The sequence below is a fragment of the Sinocyclocheilus grahami genome, unplaced genomic scaffold (genome assembly GCF_001515645.1).
Source record: "Sinocyclocheilus grahami isolate Dianchi unplaced genomic scaffold, SAMN03320097.WGS_v1.1 scaffold291.1, whole genome shotgun sequence".
NCBI lineage: Eukaryota > Metazoa > Chordata > Actinopteri > Cypriniformes > Cyprinidae > Sinocyclocheilus > Sinocyclocheilus grahami.
Window position 1 is genome coordinate 679813 of NW_015505470.1, and position 19036 is coordinate 698848.

The following is a 19036-nucleotide window of genomic DNA, read 5'->3' on the forward strand; positions in this document are numbered from 1 at the left end:
ACTTTACTCACTCGTTGAGTGTGGTTTTCATCCTCCATGCTGAAATCTCTTCACTTGTGTGTGTTTGAAATCTCCCTTCGGTGGTGATAGCTGTTTTTAATGCCTGATCAAAAGTTACTGTGAACCTGATACTACTACTACTACTACCAACAACAACAGAACACATTACATAAGTTGTTTTGCAAATGTGTTATTTTTGAGGCCGATCTGGCTCCATACCTGACACTAATAGACTATTTTCAAAAGCCTATTGAAACATAATTGAAATTTTTGTCATTCTAATCTTAGCCTACGTGACAGTATCTTAATCTTGGCCTATGTGACAGTAATGTCCATTAGTTTTAATTTACAGTGCAGTGCAAATGAAGGCATAAAACATTAATATCATTTATCTTTTAATCAAATGGGAGTTAAACTCTATTTTTGGCAAACAAAGGGGTTTACTATTAAAATTAAAACATGGAAGAAATAGCATATTGTGTGATTATTCTTTTAAACAGAAGTTGTAATAATTGTAGTAGTAGTATTAGTAGTAGTAGCTAAACCAAAGTTTTATTTTGATGGGTTGCCATGAGGACCTTTTAAGTTTCTGTAGCCTATGTACAGTGGGGCAAAAAAGTATTTAGTCAGCCACCAATTATGCAAGTTCTCCCACTTAAAAAGATGAGAGAGGCCTGTAATTTTCATCATAGGTATACCTCCAGATCTCAACCCCATAGGAAATCTTTGGAGGGAGTTGAAAATCTGTGTTGCCCAGCGACAGCCCCAAAACATTACTGCTCTAGAGTAGATCTGCATGGAGGAATGGGCCAAAATACCAGCAACAGTGTGTGACAACCTTGTGAAGACTTACAGAAAACGTTTGACGTCTGTCATTGCCAACAAAGGGTATATAACAAAGTATTGAGATTAAATTTTGTTATTGACCAAATACTTGTTTTCCACCATAATTTGCAAATAAATTCTTTAAAAATCCTACAATGTGATTTTCTGGATTTTTTTTCTCATTTTGTCTCTCATAGTTGAGGTATACCTATGATGAAAATTACAGGCCTCTCTCATCTTTTTAAGTGGGAGAACTTGCACAATTGGTGGCTGACTAAATACTTTTTTCCCCCACTGTATATGATATGACGATAGTTTTACTCAAATTAAACGGTCAAATGCTCTCAGAGCAGTTCTGGGGATGTTGTTCATGTATTTATGTCCTCATTCAGTGAGACGGCAGATGCTGAAAACACCGCGAGCATCACGCTCTTCAGTATGTGTGTAGTATACAAAACCGCGCGTGTGCTATTCATATATACAGAGACACGCAGAACATGCAGGATTCATATTTAAATAGTCTTTTTGCGGCTTAATATTTACAGATACTAGTCCAAAGTACGAGTCGATTTAAGTGTACTGACCTACTTTTGATTAATTCATCCAAACTTTGACAAATTCCATGGCATTCCGCGTCATCCAGTACATTCCATTTATATGACTGGATTCCGCGATTCCGTCAACGTTTTCCCCATCGCGGAAACCATAAACAGATAATATTGAGGCGTTTCGAAATTTCAGTGTAGTGGATTGTGATTTATTGCAACTTCAGCAACGTCTGCTGCTGCCGTAGAGACACAACTGATGCGTGATCACTGAAGCAGCTCCAGTTAGCATGCACTTTCGGTGTGAGTGCAAAACTTTCAGTGCCTTTAGCCTTCCATGCTGATTGGTCTGACTCGTGACTCCCAACAAATCAGATGGGCGGTGGGCAGAGATTGCTTTAGGCCACAGAGTGGTGAGTTCCGACAGGCTCCATCAGAGCCAGATAGCGTGTTTCAAAATGTAATTATTTTAATCGGCAAATAGGTTTTGAAAATGACCGATACCGATAATCATAAAAATGCTTAATATCGGCGCCGATAATCAGTCAACCCCTAGTAAGAAGCATCATCACTGGCACCGCACGTGAAAAATTATTTCCTGACTGAGAAAACGCACGTGAACTCAAATCGGAAAGCTCTAATAATACAAATCTTTGTAGTAACGCAAGTGTCCATGTTGTTTTCACATTCCGACTTAAGCACAACTCGGGAAATGAGAGCATCCGAGGAGCGCGTGAATGCAGTAATTACACTTGCTCTGATGGCAGCAGGTAGCCTTCCGTTAACTAAGCTAAACATGCTTAAATTAAAATGCCTAAAGCTAAACCTCCCTTGTATTCACATTTCTAAACCTGTTGTCCAACAAAAGAGAACATTATAACCTTTTTACTCCACAACACCAGTCAAATGCTTCCTTTTGTGATCTGATGTAGCTTCTTGTCACAGAATGAGGCAGAAAATATGTTCCATAGGCTACTTTAAAAAGAATACATCGATTAGCAATGGATTATAAATATACTTAATTATGAAAATACCAGAGATGGCTTGAATAACAGATAATCTATCCTGTCGCAGTCGAGTGTTTATTGTCTTTGTTTTATCATTCAAAACGTTTATATGTTCTGTTTACTCTGTTACCGCTATAATAGCATGCCTTTGTCCATATAAGCGATTTCCTGGAAGGTCATTCTCTGACTGGATATGGGGATTTTCTGTGTGAGGGCGCCATCTGGCGTCCAGTATGAATGAAGCAGACATCATGTGTTTATAGTGCTAATAGCCAATCCATCATTTTTGGGGGAATTTTTATTTATTTATTTTTTAATAAGTATCGTTTCAGGCACCGTTTAGGCACTGGAACCGTTTTAAAAGTATCGATTTGGCACCGGTATCGAAAAAAATACCAAACGATACCCAACCCTAGCAAAAAATAAGGAATTATTACATTTTAATTACATTCCAAAGATTATTTAAATTCTTATTGTTCAATGCTTTTGATTGCAACCATTTCTGATAGTAATTTATATTAAATCATAAATCTAGAAAAACAAACAAACACAGAATTACTGTAAAAATACCTCTTCTATGGAGAGTCCGAACAGAAAGTCTTCCACTGCTTCTGCATGCTCCGTCCCATCATCCTCACTGGCCTCTTTAGCCTGGCTCAATCTTTCCTTCTCATCCTCTTCCTGACCAAATATTTGCATAAATTTACAGTAAAACTAACCAGATGTCATAGTACTCAGTGTGTATATTTATATATATATATATATATACACATACACACACACACACATACTCAATATTAAATTTTTACAATACTTATACTTTAAAATACTATACAATGTTACTGTCTTTCCATAATAATTTAGAGATTCAACAGACCTATTGATCTGATAGAAGTGAATGGAGGACGCCGTGATCAGAGCTGTTTTTGTGGTGTCTTGGGTTCAGGGATTAAAGTTTTCCCATCGCTACAACGGATTTCCGTCAGTTCATAAAGAGTCACTTGCTTCATTCCTGAATAATTCAGCCGTTCGAACGAATCAATTGAATGAATGATTCCGTGATAAAACCAGTGACTTGCTGGTGGATTTAAATCAATTAATATTTCTGTATTCTATGAGTTAAACTTACAATGAAAAATATTTCTAAAGCATTTATTACTCTTAGTTAATGTTCATTCCAACATTTACTAATACATTATTAAAATGAAAAGTTGTATCTATTACTGTATTACTGTCTATTACTATTAATAGACCTGGGCTAACATGGACTAACAATAAACAGTTGTATTTTTATGAACTAACGTTAACAAAGATGAATAAATACTGTAACAAATGTATTGTTTACTGTTAGTTAATGCATTAAATACAGTTAACACATGGAACCTTATTGTAAAGCGTTACCAAGAATTTTGGTGCACATGTGCGAGTGACAGCTGATCATAACGTATGATGATGAAACACCATCAGCACAATCTAACGCATCTAACCTTACAGCAAATATTACATTTGGATTGAGTTTATTACCATACAAGTAAACCAAAAAAAAGCACGTAAAAGTTTGCTACTGTGTTTGGAACGTTCACACAGGATGCATTTGTTCTCTTTTGTGAGCAACTGACACCATGAATGCTGAGTTTTAAAGACAGGGTCAAGTTAAAAATAGTTTAACTCTTAAAACACGACTTGAGAACTTGTGTTCTGTTTCTGAACACAAAAACACATCCTGTATGCACTTCCTTATATGATATTAAGGTATAGTGTAGTGCAGACTATAATGCTCGTCAATAACCAAACGGTCTCTCACAGTTGAGGTGTACCTACGATGAAAATTACAGATCTCTCCATTCTTTGTAAGTGGGAAAACTTGAAAAATCGGCAGTGTATCAAATACTTATTTGCCCCACTGTACATAATATGTACTTATTAAAGTAATTACTATAACTAGGTAATAACTAGGTACTAAACCTAACCCTACCCCATGTAGTTACCTTATATTACTTAAGTACATGCAAGTACACGTACTGTAAAATAAAGTGCAACCAATAAAATAACTAAAAATAGACCTAGCTTGTGGCAACCTGAACTGATCAACCAAAATAAGAACAAAAAGGAAAATTACATACAGTGTTAAAAAAAAGACTTCCAGTGTTCTATGAAACTAAAACTTCTAGAAATGTTTGCAAATTTGTGTCACATACCTTCATGTAGTTCTTTCCGAAGTTTCTCTGCGTCTTCTTGAAGGACAGATTTCTGGGTGTTGAGGACGGCAACATACATCTCCAAGTCTGTACGGCATGATTTCTCAGCCTTCAGGACGTGATTGAGCTCCTTCACCTGGGAATTAACCAAGCACGTGTTCAAACTTTGTTTTCCATGATTAAAAGTAGAAGCACCCATAAACAGAGGCCTTCACACAACCTTTACACCTCAGAGTCAAAATGAACATTTTATGTTTCCAAATAAACTGGCAGACTCATCTACAATCTTTTGACTTTACGACTGAGATGACTGCTGGATCATTGACTTTTACCAAGTTTTACAAGACTCAACTGATTTATGACTCATTCCTAAGGCCAAAACATTATCACAGTCATAATCATAACTAATGGCTGTATTGTTACACATATTCACCGTTCAATCACTTGGCCAGGTGTGAATTTGTCTATTCAAGAGATCATAACCACAAGAAAGGAACAAAATGAGTCACATCTAATAATATATCTGAACAAAACGGTATGGCTCTCAGTTCCACTTTTTTTATGCACGTCTAACCTTCGCTGCCTCGAGTTCCTTAACTCGATCTTCTGAGCTTGACAGTTTGGCCTTCAGCGCTGCAATCTCACTCTCCATTGGCATCACCACCGAGCGTAGCTTCTCTGCATCCTCCTGAGCCTAGATTTATACAAACCCAAGCTCGCTAAACACACCCAGTACTAACACGATGTAAACACTCTGGCTTTGAGTCACGATTCAGATAAAATGGCTCTTTCATATCTTTTTCACAGTTCGGGGAAGTAAAATGCTAAAAAGTAGTCAAATCAAAAAGCGAATCTGACCTTCTTCATATCGTTCTCCAAGTTCTCCTCCTCCTGTCCCTCAGAGAGACGGCGGCGGAGCTCAGCCACCTCTCGCTCCATCCCATCGCGGTACTGTGTCCAATGAGCGCGCTCCTGCTCCAGCTTCTGCTGGAACTGCAACTTAACTTCCCGCTCTGCATCTGAACACACACGTCAAGATAAGTATTTATACATCAAACGGGAAGCCTCAGAAACATATTTTACATTCACGGCAGAGATCAATAGAAATCTTGCTAATCCTTCCTTGTCCAAATAGGGTTTATTTATGACGCTTACGATTTAACAACACCTATGCTGAATCTGAAACATCATATCGTTCATATAGTAATTTCTATCATAGCTGTGTTTCTGTATATTCATTTCTATTTTATTATGATTATTACTATTTTTTCAAAATAATGTAATTGTAAGGTCTAAAATGTTTTGTGGGGGTCATAATAGTTGTTGTCTTTGACGTGATATTTTGTAACACTTGAAAAGCCTCCGAACCTCAGTAAGAAGCCAAAGTAGTTTAGTAAAGGTCCAAATAGCAAAAGAGGGCTCTGACATGTTTGATTAGTGAATGAGAATCAAATAAAATAAAAATACTATAGAACCCATTATAATCAGTGATGCTGTCTACACTGGATGCGGCGCGACACGACAAATCATACTTGCTATCATTCGTTGCGATCCTATATACCAGATGTGACAGTGGTCGCGCCACACCACAACAGCAAAAGTCTGTAAACGTCACGCGACAAATCGACCGTTGCAAATCATTAGAATTTTGTGTCAGTATGTCATAGAACGAGGCAGCAGTTTACTGTCGGGGATTTGTCATGTCGCACTGCGTTTTATAATTGATTATAATGGGTTCTATAGTATTTTGTTGCGCTGCGCCGTTCGTGTCCGGTGTAGACACAGTGTTAGGCCCACCTCAAATGCTCTCATTGGTTGAGACGCATGATGACGCCCATCCCAAACCAGCACTGATCAACATCCCACCCCTCCTGTGACCGATGGTTTGTCTGTATGTATATTCAGAGCCAGTGAGCAACGGACTTTCAAAATAATAATAATAATAATAATAATAAAAACTGCGTTAATGCGTGATAAAATAATTGTCGGCTTTAAATAATGCATTAACGCATTAACTTGTCCAGCCCTAATTTTAAAATATAATTTATTGCTGTAATGACAAAGTTAAACTAAAACTATTAAAACATTTTTGTTAATTGAAGTAAAGCTGAAATAAAATGAAATATAAATACTAGTCAAAAAATAAACAACAAATAGAAATACTGTCCTGGCAACTAAGTTGAGGCACTAAAATTACTAACTGGAAACAAATAAATACTGACAAATAAACAAATGACAACATTACAAAAAAAATTATTGAAGAATTAAAATAAGAAAAAAATAATTCAAAATAATAATACAAATGCTATTAGTATATAAATAATACTAAATAACACTTTAAAAAGAACAGCATTTATTTGAAAATCATCTTTGTTAAATCTTTTGTATAAAGAATAAAATAAAAGTTTTGCTGAATAAAAGTAGTTCTTTATAAAAATTTAAAAAAATGAAAAGAAAAAAAACTGTAGAACTAGTATAGATAATATGAAAAACGTCAATAAATCGTGCCATCTAGAAAGTCTTTAAAATTTTAAGCTATTTAACCCATGGCTTCTTCTTAAAAGCAGTGGTGTGACCGTGTTGAAGGTTGCTATCTTTAATTTGTTGCTTTCAAAAAGTATTTTACTTTTTATTATTACTCAAAGCAATATTAGTTTTGTCATACAGCAGTTCAGTCACCTTCAGGATAAAGATGAATGATTTAGTTACCGTTTCAACCAGCAGAAATAGAACAATAAATAAAAAGTGGTTCTGCGTATCCGTTACCAGACACTTGAAAATAATCAGTATCTTATTACCTTTCATAATAGCCTGCAGTGATGCCACCTCCTCCTGCCACTGCTGCTTGACCTGGTCGATGGCTTCCTGCTTTGTGCTCTCAGAGACAGTGGCCACCGCTTTGATGGTCTCCATCTCTGCTTTAGCCTCCTCCAGCTGCGTCTGCACACTGCTCAGCTCTGCCTGGGCCTTCTCCAGTACAGCAGCCTGCCTCTTCAGCTCCTCTGACATATTTACAGGACAAGAACAAAGGTTTATGTAGAGGAACCAACAGCTTCAGTTCTGTAAGGCCACCAGCATTTGTTTCACTATTACAGCGTGTCCTCACTATGACGTTTCATTAACTTTGAACTCCGATTGCACCCATATTCATGTATTAAGCATAAACGGAGCCTAGTGTTCAGATCCCTGCTAACGCTGATAGAAAAGTTTGGAAATGTATCTGGGTTTCATCCTGCCCCAGGACAGATTCACTGGGAAATAAAGATCTATGACAACTTGTTGTTCAGTCTACTGTATCTATGTGTGCATCCAGGCCCAACGTGTAATGGATGCATTACATGTCTATTGAAAGAATTAGTTTTCCCTTTTAAAACTGACAAACTACACCTATGTGAACTAAATAACAAATAAATAAACAAATTAATTAACAAAAACAAATCAAAAACGAAATAATAATAATAATAAAAACTATAAAAACACAAATTAATAAAAAAAAGTGTCAAGCAAGCAAAACTAAAAATAAGCAATTTTTTAATGAACTAAAACTAAAACAAAACAAATACATCTCTCTTTTTTCTGTATCTTATTGGTCCATCAGCAAATATTGTAAACCATACATTACCTTCTTTAGAAAGATAGAGTTCCTTAAACTTTTTTTTTGATTCGGTCTCTCACAGTTGAGGTGTACCTACGATGAAAATTACAGATCTCTCCATTCTTTGTAAGTGGGAAAACTTGAAAAATCGGCAGTGTATCAAATACTTATTTGCCCCACTGTACATAATATGTACTTATTAAAGTAATTACTATAACTAGGTAATAACTAGGTACTAAACCTAACCCTACCCCATGTAGTTACCTTATATTACTTAAGTACATGCAAGTACACGTACTGTAAAATAAAGTGCAACCAATAAAATAACTAAAAATAGACCTAGCTTGTGGCAACCTGAACTGATCAACCAAAATAAGAACAAAAAGGAAAATTACATACAGTGTTAAAAAAAAGACTTCCAGTGTTCTATGAAACTAAAACTTCTAGAAATGTTTGCAAATTTGTGTCACATACCTTCATGTAGTTCTTTCCGAAGTTTCTCTGCGTCTTCTTGAAGGACAGATTTCTGGGTGTTGAGGACGGCAACATACATCTCCAAGTCTGTACGGCATGATTTCTCAGCCTTCAGGACGTGATTGAGCTCCTTCACCTGGGAATTAACCAAGCACGTGTTCAAACTTTGTTTTCCATGATTAAAAGTAGAAGCACCCATAAACAGAGGCCTTCACACAACCTTTACACCTCAGAGTCAAAATGAACATTTTATGTTTCCAAATAAACTGGCAGACTCATCTACAATCTTTTGACTTTACGACTGAGATGACTGCTGGATCATTGACTTTTACCAAGTTTTACAAGACTCAACTGATTTATGACTCATTCCTAAGGCCAAAACATTATCACAGTCATAATCATAACTAATGGCTGTATTGTTACACATATTCACCGTTCAATCACTTGGCCAGGTGTGAATTTGTCTATTCAAGAGATCATAACCACAAGAAAGGAACAAAATGAGTCACATCTAATAATATATCTGAACAAAACGGTATGGCTCTCAGTTCCACTTTTTTTATGCACGTCTAACCTTCGCTGCCTCGAGTTCCTTAACTCGATCTTCTGAGCTTGACAGTTTGGCCTTCAGCGCTGCAATCTCACTCTCCATTGGCATCACCACCGAGCGTAGCTTCTCTGCATCCTCCTGAGCCTAGATTTATACAAACCCAAGCTCGCTAAACACACCCAGTACTAACACGATGTAAACACTCTGGCTTTGAGTCACGATTCAGATAAAATGGCTCTTTCATATCTTTTTCACAGTTCGGGGAAGTAAAATGCTAAAAAGTAGTCAAATCAAAAAGCGAATCTGACCTTCTTCATATCGTTCTCCAAGTTCTCCTCCTCCTGTCCCTCAGAGAGACGGCGGCGGAGCTCAGCCACCTCTCGCTCCATCCCATCGCGGTACTGTGTCCAATGAGCGCGCTCCTGCTCCAGCTTCTGCTGGAACTGCAACTTAACTTCCCGCTCTGCATCTGAACACACACGTCAAGATAAGTATTTATACATCAAACGGGAAGCCTCAGAAACATATTTTACATTCACGGCAGAGATCAATAGAAATCTTGCTAATCCTTCCTTGTCCAAATAGGGTTTATTTATGACGCTTACGATTTAACAACACCTATGCTGAATCTGAAACATCATATCGTTCATATAGTAATTTCTATCATAGCTGTGTTTCTGTATATTCATTTCTATTTTATTATGATTATTACTATTTTTTCAAAATAATGTAATTGTAAGGTCTAAAATGTTTTGTGGGGGTCATAATAGTTGTTGTCTTTGACGTGGTATTTTGTAACACTTTAAAAGCCTCCGAACCTCAGTAAGAAGCCAAAGTAGTTTAGTAAAGGTCCAAATAGCAAAAGAGGGCTCTGACATGTTTGATTAGTGAATGAGAATCAAATCAAATAAAAATACTATAGAACCCATTATAATCAGTGATGCTGTCTACACTGGATGCGGCGCGACACGACAAATCATACTTGCTATCATTCGTTGCGATCCTATATACCAGATGTGACAGTGGTCGCGCCACACCACAACAGCAAAAGTCTGTAAACGTCACGCGACAAATCGACCGTTGCAAATCATTAGAATTTTGTGTCAGTATGTCATAGAACGAGGCAGCAGTTTACTGTCGGGGATTTGTCATGTCGCACTGCGTTTTATAATTGATTATAATGGGTTCTATAGTATTTTGTTGCGCTGCGCCGTTCGTGTCCGGTGTAGACACAGTGTTAGGCCCACCTCAAATGCTCTCATGGGTTGAGACGCATGATGACGCCCATCCCAAACCAGCACTGATCAACATCCCACCCCTCCTGTGACCGATGGTTTGTCTGTATGTATATTCAGAGCCAGTGAGCAACGGACTTTCAAAATATTAATAATAATAATAATAATAAAAACTGCGTTAATGCGTGATAAAATAATTGTCGGCTTTAAATAATGCATTAACGCATTAACTTGTCCAGCCCTAATTTTAAAATATAATTTATTGCTGTAATGACAAAGTTAAACTAAAACTATTAAAACATTTTTGTTAATTGAAGTAAAGCTGAAATAAAATGAAATATAAATACTAGTCAAAAAATAAACAACAAATAGAAATACTGTCCTGGCAACTAAGTTGAGGCACTAAAATTACTAACTGGAAACAAATAAATACTGACAAATAAACAAATGACAACATTACAAAAAAAATTATTGAAGAATTAAAATAAGAAAAAAATAATTCAAAATAATAATACAAATGCTATTAGTATATAAATAATACTAAATAACACTTTAAAAAGAACAGCATTTATTTGAAAATCATCTGTTAAATCTTTTGTATAAAGAATAAAATAAAAGTTTTGCTGAATAAAAGTAGTTCTTTATAAAAATTTAAAAAAATGAAAAGAAAAAAAACTGTAGAACTAGTATAGATAATATGAAAAACGTCAATAAATCGTGCCATCTAGAAAGTCTTTAAAATTTTAAGCTATTTAACCCATGGCTTCTTCTTAAAAGCAGTGGTGTGACCGTGTTGAAGGTTGCTATCTTTAATTTGTTGCTTTCAAAAAGTATTTTACTTTTTATTATTACTCAAAGCAATATTAGTTTTGTCATACAGCAGTTCAGTCACCTTCAGGATAAAGATGAATGATTTAGTTACCGTTTCAACCAGCAGAAATAGAACAATAAATAAAAAGTGGTTCTGCGTATCCGTTACCAGACACTTGAAAATAATCAGTATCTTATTACCTTTCATAATAGCCTGCAGTGATGCCACCTCCTCCTGCCACTGCTGCTTGACCTGGTCGATGGCTTCCTGCTTTGTGCTCTCAGAGACAGTGGCCACCGCTTTGATGGTCTCCATCTCTGCTTTAGCCTCCTCCAGCTGCGTCTGCACACTGCTCAGCTCTGCCTGGGCCTTCTCCAGTACAGCAGCCTGCCTCTTCAGCTCCTCTGACATATTTACAGGACAAGAACAAAGGTTTATGTAGAGGAACCAACAGCTTCAGTTCTGTAAGGCCACCAGCATTTGTTTCACTATTACAGCGTGTCCTCACTATGACGTTTCATTAACTTTGAACTCCGATTGCACCCATATTCATGTATTAAGCATAAACGGAGCCTAGTGTTCAGATCCCTGCTAACGCTGATAGAAAAGTTTGGAAATGTATCTGGGTTTCATCCTGCCCCAGGACAGATTCACTGGGAAATAAAGATCTATGACAACTTGTTGTTCAGTCTACTGTATCTATGTGTGCATCCAGGCCCAACGTGTAATGGATGCATTACATGTCTATTGAAAGAATTAGTTTTCCCTTTTAAAACTGACAAACTACACCTATGTGAACTAAATAACAAATAAATAAACAAATTAATTAACAAAAACAAATCAAAAACGAAATAATAATAATAATAAAAACTATAAAAACACAAATTAATAAAAAAAAGTGTCAAGCAAGCAAAACTAAAAATAAGCAATTTTTTAATGAACTAAAACTAAAACAAAACAAATACATCTCTCTTTTTTCTGTATCTTATTGGTCCATCAGCAAATATTGTAAACCATACATTACCTTCTTTAGAAAGATAGAGTTCCTTAAACTTGGCCCGCTTCTGGTTGAACTCCATCTCCAGCTGTTGTTTGAGCTGCAGGAAGTCAGCTCGATCCTGCTCCTGCTCGGCCGCGCGCTGCTGCAGAACCCCTGCCGGAGCAATCAAACATCCATCAGTCCCACACAGTAGGGCTGCATTATATATCGTATCAGCATTGATATCGCGATGTGCGCTTCCGCGATAGTCACATCGCAGGAGATGTTTTAATGCCACATTTCAACAATAAATGCATTCTTGCTTAATGATTAATTAAAAAAAAAAAAAAAAGAAAAATCAAACTGACCCCAAACTTTTGAGCTGTAGTGTACTTGTACTATATAGCTTATAAAACTTTAGGTCAAAAAAGGAAGCAAAAATAATTGCTCACATTCTCTTCAGTTCTCTTGAGTTCACATGTTGGGAGTTTTATTTGGGACAGTTTTATTTGATTTGATTCTCATTCACTAATCAAACATGTCAGAGCCCTCTTTTGCTATTTGGACCTTTACTAAACTACTTTGGCTTCTTACTGAGGTTCGGAGGCTTTTAAAGTGTTACAAAATACCACGTCAAAGACAACAACTATTATGACCCCCACAAAACATTTTAGACCTTACAATTACATTATTTTGAAAAAATTGTAATAATCATAATAAAATTAAAATGAATATACAGAAACACATCTATGATAGAAATTACTATATAAACAATGTGATGTTTTTCTCTTGATATATTCTTCAGTAGCACTGATGCTTGATTGAATCAGAGCCACAGATGATGTGAATAAAGCTTCAGCTTGATTAATAGCCATTAAGCCAGCTGGCAGATTCATTTAAAGAACATCAGCCTACGGGGGGAAAAAACACTTTCTTCAATGAAGATCCTTACATCATTCTAGACAAGCAGTATTTCATCAAAGTAAACAAGTACAGACTTGCCAAGTCCAAGCCAGAGCAGTCACATAGGTCAGCCAACCCCGAATATGTCATGATAGATCATACATCTCTATTGCTGGTTTTTACATTAATTAGGCCTAAATACAAGTTTTTACTAACGCATATGCATTACAAAGTGCAGCAAAGGACGGTTGTAAAGGACGACTACACCCAAAGCAACCACAGGCCTTCAGGGATGACAGATGTCTGTGTTATGAACACAACCTACAACAAAAATGTAGCTCAACCGGACTGAAGCAGCACGTGCATAGACTTAAAACTTGAAAATAATTGTTTCCATAAAATGTCATTTGAGTCATACCTGATCATAATAAAAGGAATACTTCACACACACACAAAGAAAATGTGCTCACTATCAGGCCATCCAAAATGTAGACGAATTAGATTCTTCATTTATGACAGATTTGAAGTAATTTAGCATTACATTACTTCCTCATCAATGGATCCTCTGCAGTGAATGGGTGCCGTCAGAATGAGTCCAAACAGCTGATAAAAACATCATGATAATCCACAAGTAATCCACATGACTCCAGTACAACAAGTGTTTGCCATTTTTAAAAAGCCATTAAGACATTTTAACTTCAAAACATTGCTTGTGGCTAAAACACAAGTCCTATATAATATTGATCAAACACTCTTTACAAAAGCGAAAACAGTCCAAAACAGTTGTAAACAAATATTGTGGATGGATTTTGATGTGAGAACAAGGTTGGATGGACTTTTCCACTGACGGAAGCATTATTATGGATAATGGATTAATATGCGTGTTGTCCAGTAGCAACTGTTTAAAGTCTTAATAATGGATTTATTTCTTACAAATATGCAGTTTTTCACCTCCCAAGATGTGAATTGACAGACTGGAGTTGTCTGGATTACTTGCGGATTAAAAACCATCACAAAAATTCACAAATCTCATTCTGACGGCACCCATTCACTGCAGAGGATTCAATGGTGAGCAAGTGATGCAAAGCTAAATTTTTCCAAATCTGTTCAAGAAACAAACTCATCTACATATTGTGGCCAGAAGGTGAACTAATTTTGGTGAACTATTCCTTTAATACATTGCCAAGGCCTATTTACTATCTACACAAAAGACAAAGAAGATGCACGCGAATCATATCATCTGAACAACGTTACAAACAAGAACATGGAGACATGATAAAAAACGAACCCGTCTGTCCTGATACTCTTAACACACTGTCAGTGTCCAGCTGTCATCTGCTGATCACACTGGGTGCAACTTCATCATGTTGACCATATTATAAACACGCTTTAGTGTACTTGAAGACCAGCATATCCAATGCTTTGTGCAAGAAGCGTTCCGTCAGAAGCATCGACGCATATCAAGCATTAAAGCATTACATGACTGTTTTAATAAATAGGCAAATAGAGGTGTATCTGTGAGCCGGTTGACTGTTGCTTGCTAATCCGTGGACGAACAGGCCACAGGCCTTCAACGAGCACAGCTAAATCAGCACGACAAACCTCTCCTTGTGGTGAAAAATGCTTACCGTCTTGTTGAGGCGGCTGGGTGGGTCCCGAGGCCTGCTCGGACATGGTTTCCGGGGGCTGAGTTTAGAAAAGCGGCTCTCTGAAGGAAAGCGAGGAGCGCCCAGCAGAACAGACTGCTAGTAGACACTGAGCAACGTCATTGTAGAAATAACACGCACTGCGCATGCGCGCACCGAATGGGCGGAGCTGTCTTCAGTAAACGATAAATTCATGATTAACAAACAACACAGAAAGACTTGAATTTGACATTTTGTTTGCGTTATCTATATTTATTTATTTTATAAATGCAATTTTATTTATGCGGTTTGTTTTGTATATGTGTCTCGTTTATTAGGCTATTCATTCGATTTTCAATTTTAATTAATTAATTAATGAATATTTCACTGAATACGCCACAAGAATAAATGCACACACAATGATAATAATAATAATTATTATTAACAAATAAATAAATAAAAAAAGATCAGTAAATTTTCCACGGCATCGTACTACAATAAACACAACCAAACAACCAAAACTTACCACAATAAATAAATAAACAAACAAATAAATAAATACATAAATTCATGAATAATTCACTGAATTTACATCACCCACTATACCATAATAAACAAACAAACAAATCAACCAACAAAAAATGCTGAATGCATAGAATACCCACTACTCAGTATCAGAATCAGAATGAGCTTTATTGCCAGGTATGTTTTCACATACGAGGAATTTGTTTTCATGAACAAAAACACAGATAATAAAAAAATGTTTTTTTTATTTCAGGTATATTACAATAGACAGTTTTGTATGGACAGGTATATTATGTGCAAATTTGAGGTGTAGACTAAGTATGTGTGTTAGATAAATAAGTGTGTAAGTGTATAAACAGTGTTGTGTGTTCCACAGTTATTGTCAAGTGTTCATGAGATGGATTACCTGAGGGAAGAAACTGTTCCTGTGTCTGGCTGCTCTGGTGCTCAGTAGCGTCGACCAGATGGCAACAGTTCAAAGAGGGACTGTGCTGGATGTGAGGGGTCCAGAGTGATTTTGCCAGCCCTTTTGCTCACTTTGGATGAGTACAGTTCTTGGAGAGAAGGGAGGGTTGTACCAATGATTCGCTCAGCAGTCCGGACTTCCCTCTGTAGTCTTCTGCGGTCAGATTTGGTAGCTGAGCTGAACCAGACCGTTATTGAAGTGCAGAGGATGGATTCAATGATAGCAGAGTAGAACTGTTTCAGCAGCTCCTGCGGCAGGTTGAACTTCCTCAGCTAGCGAAGAAAGTACAACCTCTGCTGGGCCTTTTTCACAATGCAGTCAATGTGAGTGTCCCACTTTAGGTTTGTTGCAGAACATAATGCAGTCCCATGTTGACTGCATCGTCCACAGACCTGTTTGCTCTGTAGGCAAACTGAAGAGGATCCAGCAAGGGTCCAGTAATGTCCTTCAGGTGGGCCAGCACCAGTTTTTCAAATGACTTCATGACGACAGACGTTAGAGCCACAGGCCTGTAGTCATTTAGTCCTGTAATTTTGGGATTTCTTTGGGATGGGGATGATGGTGGAGCATTTGAAGCATGAAGGGATTTCCCACAGCTCCAGTGATCAGTTGAAGATCTGTGTGAAGATGGGGGCCAGCTGGTCAGCACAGGATTTCAGACAGACTGGTGTCACACAATCTGGGCCTGATGCTTTTCTGCTTTTCCTGGCGCACCTAGTCTTCACTGATTTGAGGTGCAAGTGTCGGGGATAGGGGGGTTGCAGGAGGTGTGAATGGTGTGAATGGTTGTGTGGAGAGGTGTTCAGGGCTGGTGTGGGGTGTTTTTTCAAACCTGCAGTAGAACTCATTCAGATCGTCTGCCAGCTGTTGATTCTCCACAATGCTGGGGGATGGTGTCTTGTAGTTGGTGATCTCTTTCAGACTTTTCCACACTAATGCTGAGTTGCTGGAAGTGAACTGAGTCCTTAGTTTTTCAGAATAGTTCCTCTTTGCCACTCTGATCTCCTTTTCCAGTGTGTAGGGGGGGCAAACCGAGCCAGACGATTTGGTCAGTCGCACTTTTAAACACATTTTAGTTTTGCTATAGAAAATCTACAAATTCACCCTCTGATTACATAGAGCAGCAGCAGGAAGCGGATGCGGTTGTCATGGCAACCTGATACACTGCATGCGAATTACGGCTGCACTTCTATTTTGCCACACTAAACGTAACAATAAACACGTTGTAAATAATACACAATAAACATGTCTGTCCAAACGATCTCAAAGGAGGCTTTTATTAAGCAAATCAAGGAGTGAATTACTCATCCACTGTTTAAAACAAATACTTTAGCTGGGTTTCCATAAGCAGGGTCACAATTATCTACAGTGTATGAAGCTAAAGGTTTTTGGGTTAAGGTTCATAATGTAGAACATTTTTAACATTGCATGCTGTATGTGCATAGGTAGCTAGCAAATAAGGAATACAGCTGTTAAGCTAATAGTCACATTTAGCTGAGTAAGATCATGATTGAGAAATGTTGCATACTGCTGGAAATGCTGCTATGGGGTATCCTATTTATTATTTTAGGATTTTTTTTGTTTGCCCCAGTGAAGCATTTATATTAATATAACTGATTAAGTAGTCAAACTCATTCCATATCAGCAGAATACTGTGGTACAGAAAGTCTATGTCCATAAAACAGGTTCTGAATGAATTATGTTAATACCTAATAGTCAAAAGTAATAGGTCAATATTATTAAATTGCAGACAAATATTTTGAATAGCTAGGCTGGCTTGTACACTATATTGGCAAAAGTATTGGGACACCCCCTTCTAATGAACTACTGACTACTGACTACCTAATGACTACTTTAGTAATTTCTCATTTTTAGTTTAAAAAAAGGTTTGTGTGCTTCTGATTTTATACCAATAGTTTGAAAATGACACTTTTCTATTCTAACACAACAATGCCTCTGTGTATAAGGCAAGGTAAAAAAAATAAAAACCAGACCGGACTGGTCTGCAGAAAGCCAAGTCCTAATCCCAGCTGAACACCTCTGGTGTGACTTTAAATGCAGACCTTGAGCCAAAAACTTATCACCAAACACATGTGACTTGTACATACATATGGACAAGTGTATTGGGACACCCCCTTCTTTAGAACAGAAAAAGGCACTTCCAAAACTGTGGCATCAAAGATGGAAACATAATTCATGTATTTAAAAATTGTATTTCCATCTTTGTTGCCACAGTTTTGGAAGTGTCTGAAATGATTGTACGCATATGTACAAGTCATTGGTGTTTGGCGATGAGTTTTTTTTTGGTAGTTTTATTGAGTTTTCCCAATACTTTGGGCAATATAGTGTATGTTTGGTGAGGTAGGGGGCCCAACCTCATATTCTTTCATAGGGCCCAAAATTGCTAGCGGCGCCCCTGCAGACAGCACACTAAAAACAGTGGATTCTAACAATACACTTTTGAGACACACAGACCTAAGGCTTATGTTGACATAATATATAAATAAACTCATGAATATTTCACCCCACACCCACTGTACCACAAATAAATAAACAAACAACTCCCTGAGGCCACACCTAATATAAACATATAGAAGCCCCCCTTTGAGTTGACAGCGAATTACGTGCTTGGATTCAGATCTCTGCAGAATAGTTAGGCTATACCATCCCTCAGTCTCTCTCTCTCTCTCTCTCTCTCTCTCTCTCTCTCTCTCATTCAACTCCCCACAGCACACTAAAAACACACACAGTCGAAGTACAATTGCCTGACAACACACTGAGTCACACAGACCTACAGCTTATGTAGAAGGACTGGTGGGTGGAGAGAGGCTGGAAGTTCTGAAGAATTTAATCATTTATTTACATTTCCCAGATGTGTGTGACACTTCTGTAATTGACATTTTTACAGAACATGTACAAGACTGATGTGATCTACACTGAAGACAAAGGTAATTATGTTTTTTTCTTATTTTCATTTTCACATACACATCAACTATAAAACAGTTGAGTTTTTATAATGAAAAAATGTAATAGATTGTGTGTGACACTTCTGTAATTGACATTTTTACAGAACATGTACAAGACTGATGTGATCTACACTGAAGACAAAGGTAATTATGTTTTTTCTTATTTTCATTTTCACATACACATCAACTATAAAACAGTTGAGTTTTTATAATGAAAAAATGTAATAGATTAAATTCAAGTGTAGATTATAAATTAATAGCAATTTCAGTGTGAATACAGAAATACATCACTACAATAATTTATTGGTTATTGAAGTTTGTCAATCTGAAAA

General features: G+C 37.0%; 1 protein-coding gene across 1 annotated transcript in view; it reads right to left on the reverse strand.

The window, feature by feature from the left end:
• LOC107600783 (rab GTPase-binding effector protein 1-like) overlaps positions 1–14894 on the reverse strand; it is a 38232-nt gene extending 23338 nt beyond the window's left edge. The window contains exons 1-12 of the mRNA XM_016292751.1: positions 14751–14894; positions 12265–12393; positions 11441–11644; positions 9503–9663; positions 9219–9338; positions 8645–8780; positions 7374–7577; positions 5434–5594; positions 5150–5269; positions 4576–4711; positions 4456–4460; positions 2948–3058 (exon numbers count right to left, since the gene is read on the reverse strand). Of these exons, the coding sequence (XP_016148237.1) occupies positions 2948–3058; positions 4456–4460; positions 4576–4711; positions 5150–5269; positions 5434–5594; positions 7374–7577; positions 8645–8780; positions 9219–9338; positions 9503–9663; positions 11441–11644; positions 12265–12393; positions 14751–14796 (1533 nt within the window). The 5' untranslated portion in view covers positions 14797–14894. The remainder of the gene's footprint in view (positions 1–2947; positions 3059–4455; positions 4461–4575; positions 4712–5149; positions 5270–5433; positions 5595–7373; positions 7578–8644; positions 8781–9218; positions 9339–9502; positions 9664–11440; positions 11645–12264; positions 12394–14750) is intronic.
• Positions 14895–19036: the final 4142 nt, after the last annotated feature.